Genomic DNA, 6,000 nt, shown 5'->3' with positions numbered 1-6,000 from the left:
CCGCAGACGTGGTCGCATTGTCCGCTTCTTCCGAGACATGCAGCATATTAGCTTTAAAAGAAATGATGTTCCTGTAGCAATGTCTTACCAAGACGCTGCTCCTCCTGCGTTGTACGAACACGCTTCTGCGGTGGTTGCCCGTCTTTCCGCGGACGTCCGACATTCTTCGCACTTGGCTTGTTCTTTGAGCCCTTCGGGCGACCCGGGCGTCGTTTCGGTTGTTCTCCAGGCGACTGGCGATTCATTGTAAGTGTTTATGATAGTAATTACAGCAAAGTAGGGTAGTAAGAAGCAGAGACGTCGATAGGAGTCGCGTGAAGGCGAGGAGACAAGATCTCTAAGCGCCCTAACGCGTCGCGACGCGTTCTCCATTTCTCGCTCGTGACTGTCCCTCATTGCACGTTACTCAGTTCCGCGCGGGCCGGTAGGTCCTAGGTTTAGAACTCCGTCAGGACCTAGGGGGCCTACCACCATAGCTAGACTCCCCCGAGGAGTCGCAGAATGCGAATGAAGATCGCCACAGAACAAACAGATGCAAGCAAATGCAAGCGCTCCAGAGGGAAGGGAACCTACGGAAACTCACGGCCGAACCCGGGTTCGCCTGGATTCACGTGACCAATCCATTTCTCATAGGCAAGACCGATTCTTTGTGGAATCGGAAATGCTGGCATGCAAGCGCCCATCCGCTTGGTAGGGTACGGGCGATTAAGTACTTGGGACTTGGACATAATTCCCACTGCTGATTAACAATAAATCTCGGCGGACCTTGTCTCCCCTAGGCAGACGATATGTGAGCACATATATACGGAAACCATACGGGCGTGTCAGTTTTGACTCGCGTGAGCCTCGTCGAGGTGTCACGGTAAGCGCCTACGCGCGCAACGAGCGCTACTTGAGGAATAGCTTCGAGTCTTCGACTCGACATCTTACCTTTCAAGGCATCTTCGATTTACAATGAGGCCCAAAACTCAATGCAAGTGTGACGGTAAGTTATACAGTATTTTTGAAGCCACTCGCGATCATTACTGACCAAAATGTAGCTCTGATTGACCTCGCTCACCAAGGTCTAATTCACCCAAAATGACAGGCCCCTTTCGAGGGTCCCCTACTAATTCACAGGTCACTCACGGTGAATTACATGTGCTAATTAGCCCAGTGCTGATCAGCCCGGCCTAATCGCCCGTGCCCTACCGCTTGTGCTGATAGAACGTCGTCGCGCGCTTGGTGTAGCCATGCTCGCGTTCGTACTTCATGCAAGTACTCGTTTTTCATATACGCTGGAGGCTGGAGCTGATATTATCTGCACAACATCCAAGGAGGCTTACAAGTACAGACCGGTATTCGAAATTTCCCAATTAGGGTACAGTTGCAATTGGGCGTCTAAATGCTGAGCAACACAGACGCCCGTCTGTTGTTCCTGTCTCTCGCCGTCACCGTCGCCGTCGTTCCCCCGCCCTCGTCGCCCTCGTCGCCCGCCGACCTCGCCGTCGACCTCGCCGTCGTGCTCCCTTCCCTTCCTTCATCACTCCTTCTTTTTCCCCACACTCTTTCAGACCAATCATGAAGAACGGCTTCAAGACCGTCCGTCTAGGGCATGCGCTCGCGACCCATCAGCGCAAGCGCGACGGTAAGTGTTCACTTAGTTTCCTATGATGCGAAGCATGCATACAAGGGCCAGGGCATTTGTGGTGCTGGTTACGGAAGAGAATCACCTTACCTGCCGATGTTGAGGGACGGATTGGAGGGCGGAGATGGCTGTCAATTTGAGCGTTGTAGCTGACCATGCTTTGCAGATTGCTCCACCGGAGGCCTTTACAAAAGCCCGACGAAAGGACAGGTCGTTGACGCTAGTCAGCCCGTCACTATCAGCTGGAACACTTCTTGCTTGACCGCTACCGCGGTCGACATCTACTTGTATGCCCCTAGCGCTTCGCGCCCCATCATCCACGAATGGGAGAACGTCGACTACGCGACCGGCAGCTATTCCGCTACGCTCCAGCCCGGGTGGTGGAATTCTACATCCTCCGTCAACTTGGAAATCACTATCATCCCCGCTGGCGAAGACCTCTTCATGGTCACCACTCCTGCAGGTCCCCTCTTCACTGCGACATACTCTGGTGCTGCAGACACCGCCATCGCCGGCGCAGTCGAGCAGGTCAACAACACCCCTTCGGAAAAGCATGGCCTCTCTAAAGGCGCTGTCGCAGCCGCGGTGCTCATCCCCCTTCTGCTCCTTACTGGTCTTGGCGTTGCTGCCTACATTAAGATCAGCCGCGCTAAGGGCAAGGAGAAACGCCAGCGTTACAGCCAGGCTATTGACAAGCGCATGTCGACTATCTCCACCGACTGGAAGTCCATGACTGGCGCTGGCGCGAACGCCGCCATACGCAACAGCATGGCGGTCTCGCATGACTCCGGCAGCCGCCTCTCGTCCTTCTCTTTTGGCGCCATCCGTCCCTCATCTACCGTCGTGGAGGGTGGACACGCGGGCATCGGTGCCAGCACCGTCTTCAAACGTGACGCCAACCCTGACGCGCCGCAGATGTCTCAACTCCGCCCCGGCCTCCGCACATCTGCCTTTGAGAACCGCGTCTCTCGCGTCTCGTTCGCTGCCGACCCCCGCCCGTCAACGGAGTCTCGTCGCCCCCGCCAGTCTCGTGCTTTCCACGTCGGCAACGCCCCGCCCCTTCCGGAGCGTATGCCTTCTACGGACGGCTCTAGCAGCTCCTCTCCCATCCTGTCCCCTATTCAGACGGTTGGGGCTCTCAGTTTGACCGCCGAAGATATCCGCGCTCGTATGGCTGGTCAAGAGTCTGTCTCGCGTCCCAGCATCGATGAGGTCATGCCTGCCCTGTCCAGTGAGTTACCCGTCTCGTTTTATCCCTCGAGCATATCTGACCAACCTTCCAGTGATGCGCACCGGAGGCGAAGGAGTTGCCAACCACGATGACATGCTCTTCAAGCCTCAGGTTGCTATGCCCACCCTCCCCAGCCCCACTCATCAGACCCCGAAGTCACCCATCATGGGTGTGATGCCGATGCAGCCCATGCCCGCCAGCGTCATGTCTCCCGATGACATGTTGCGGGCTTACGCAGCGGGGGGCCGCGCAATGGGTGCTACCAGCCCCGGCCTCCCCTCCCCCGCTGCTCAGTACAACGGCTCTGGCATGCGCACACTCTACTCCCCCGACACGGCTTCACCCGTCATGCCGACTTCCCCGGAATCTGTTTACCCGTCGACTCCTATCAACAGGAAGAGCCTCGCTCCGACCGAATACAGCAAGTACGATGAGGACGACGCATACGTCGGCACCGCCGAGTAGGCTCGTCGTATAAACCCCGATGCCTCGCTCTTGGATCTCGTCTTGGTGTTCAGCTGGTTGTACGATTCCGTGTACTGGTGCCGACGCCCTCCCTCACGACACTGCAGGGAGGGCTGCCTACTGTTTCCCTTTATGTGAACTACTGTCACTTCTCCCACCCATCTATTTTACGAACTTCATCTATGACCCTTGTCCCTCTTGTGATTCCCCGCGCCGACCCTTCGTCCCCTGATTGACCGCCGCCTCGCCGTCCCCCGGCTCCCGTTTCCCCTCTTGCCTTCCCTCCCGCGTGCATGGTCACCCCCTTCTCTTCTGTGTGCGCCAGGCAGGCGCCAGCGTCGTATGCTATGCATATATACCCGTTATTTATCCCAAGCGCGACACCTCCCCCTTCGCTGTCGTCGTCGCCGATGCCGGCCGCGCTGGCTTCCGCCTTCCTTTCTTCCCGCTACCGTGTCATGCGCGGGCCGGGGCCCGCTGCTTGGGTGGGCCGTGGGCGCCCGCGGTACCCTTGTTTCTTGCGCCGTACGTCTGCTCTCGAGTTGTGGTGGTATCTTACGTGTAGTTTGGTTGTGGCTTTATTCATGGTTTTTGGTTCCGTCACGCACGCGACGTCGGGCTCAGTAAGGTCTAGAATGTGGAGTGCGGCTCTGGAGTACTAATGACAGGTGTTGGGTATGAGAAGACGAACAAGTGATGGTGCGTGAATTTAGTCGATGGTCTATGATAGGTGCTCCTCACGACGATGCAGATACTGTTTGGGCTAGCGGGCCCAGAAAGAACAAACACATCAAGTCCGCGGCGCTCACGAACAAGCAGCAAAGGGCGGTTACGAATGCATCTCGGAATCGTCTACGGCTTCTCCCTTTGTCAGTCGTGTGCCGAAAGCCTCTCGAGATGGAGACATACCGCCGTCGTTGCCCGCCTCCGTCTCCTGCTCTGGCTCAGGCAGCAATTCGCGCAAGGTGCTGTGCAGTACGACCTTGGGCTTCAGCATCACCACCTTCCTCATCGGCTCGGCGTCTTGCGCGTCCTTGTCTGCCTCCGCCCTACGCTCCTGCCGGATGAGGCCCAAGTTCGTCGTGCACAGGATATTTCCAGCAGGAGAAGCGGTCGGGCTCGCAGGTTTCTTCGTGTCCGCCCACTCGTCCTCCATCCATGTGGGGTCAAACGGCGAAGGCGGCCAGACGACGATGACCTGGAGATCGCGCGACACGATTTGTTCGCCTGCGATGCGGCGGAAGTCGAGAGCGTGTGTGGCGAGCTGCTTCAGCCGCTTGCCGTAGTGCTGCTTGACGAGGTCGCGCACTTGCTCTGGGGACCCGTCCACGCCGCACGCGAGGAGCACGTCGTTGACGTAGTCGATCATCTTCAAAGCGTGTGCGGATGCGCCTTGGGTCTTCTCGGGGATGATAGCGCGCGCGTAGGTGAGTGTCATCGTTCTCCATCGCCCGAAGACGGACTGAAGCTCTGTTTGGACGATGGCATTCGGGTCAGCGCGTGAACATATTGACGCCAGCAGACGCACCGTGCTTGCACATCTCCGCGTATATGGAATGGAGAAACGCCGTCTGTTTCTCAAAGGAGGTGGACCACGGGGACGCGGCATGAAAGGCCAGCGTGGCGAGCGCACATTGGAGCGCGATCTGCACGAGGATGGGGTCGGCGCTGTGGTCGGTTGTGGACAGGATGAGGGGGAGCTCCGCGCCGACCATGGTCGACTTATCCAAGCGCCCGACGGCCTCTTTGACGATGGCGCTGTACTTCTGCGTGCCGTAGAATGCCTGGAAGTCGTCGGAGATCTTCGCGGCCGTCTGGAAAATCTGGGTGTTGATGCGCTGCACGAGGGCGAGCACCTCGCTGTCGGCGACGTCGTCGACCTTGTTGAGGTACGTCTGCGCCTCCTTGAGCTCCGCCGTCCGTCTGTCCAGCAGTGTCGTTAGGTCTCTCCGTTCTGTCTGTGCCTGCGCGAGGGCCCGCTCTAGCTCAGCCTTCTCCCCCTCCGTGGCCTTCACGTTACGGTCCAGTTGGGCGGCATGCTTCTTCAGTCCCTGGCAGTAGTCGTCAAGCTCGTGATTTCGCCCCTCGCTAACCTGAAGAGCGGCCTGCGACGCCTGTAGGTCCTCTTGTAAGCCTTTGATTGTGTCCCGCGACGCCCGGTCTCTTTTCTTCCACCCCTGTATCTCCTCCACTTGGCGGTTGATGATGTCTTCGGGGTCGGACCGTCGAGAGTCACGGTCCCGTTTCACGACGCTCAAACGCCTCGTCGGCCCGGTGTCGTTGTCGGATTTCCAAAAGCGGTGAACAATGTTCATGACGAAGAGGTAGATGCGTCGGAGGAGGGCCAGGAACGGCAGCATCACAGTGGTCGGCGGACAAGGGACAGACGAGGCTGTCGTCCGGGTGGCGGACAAAGGAGCCTTAGCCTACAGGGCAGCCTCACCTCTCCGGTGCGTGCGAACGGGTTGCTTCACGCTGTATCCTCGCGCCTCATTTCTACGCTTCCCAGGAGCGAAGGTTTGATCCGCATAGCTGACGTACCTTCTTGGAAGGACTGGTGTGCTGCAAACCCGGAGTGCTGAGCTACTCGTGGGTACAACGCTCCAGAGGGTCGGCCTGCCGCGCCTCGTCGTCCGAAGCTCATTACCGCAGCGCACAGGGGCTAGCGCCCACGCGC

The 6,000-nt window shown here is 58.2% G+C and overlaps 2 protein-coding genes across 2 annotated transcripts; one reads left to right on the top strand and one right to left on the bottom strand.

Annotated features, from left to right (window-relative positions):
- Window positions 1–1,560: 1,560 nt before the first annotated feature.
- TRAVEDRAFT_134817 (uncharacterized protein) lies at window positions 1,561–3,323 on the top strand (the record flags this gene model as incomplete). Its single annotated transcript, XM_008045925.1, has 3 exons — window positions 1,561–1,633; window positions 1,794–2,858; window positions 2,911–3,323. 3 exons carry the CDS (start codon window positions 1,561–1,563, stop codon window positions 3,321–3,323), a joined length of 1,551 nt encoding a protein of 516 aa, XP_008044116.1.
- Window positions 3,324–4,374: 1,051 nt separating this feature from the next.
- TRAVEDRAFT_84305 (uncharacterized protein) lies at window positions 4,375–5,308 on the bottom strand (the record flags this gene model as incomplete). The annotated part of the gene is made up of 2 exons (XM_008045924.1): window positions 4,375–4,793; window positions 4,852–5,308. Coding segments are annotated over 2 exons (876 nt in total), but the record flags the coding sequence as incomplete, so codon positions are not given.
- Between the last annotated feature and the right edge of the window lie 692 nt (window positions 5,309–6,000).

Source organism: Trametes versicolor (assembly GCF_000271585.1).
Source record: "Trametes versicolor FP-101664 SS1 unplaced genomic scaffold TRAVEscaffold_13, whole genome shotgun sequence".
Taxonomy (NCBI): Eukaryota; Fungi; Basidiomycota; class Agaricomycetes; order Polyporales; family Polyporaceae; genus Trametes; species Trametes versicolor.
Note: the sequence above shows the minus strand (reverse complement) of the source record. Positions and strands in the feature narration are given on the sequence as shown.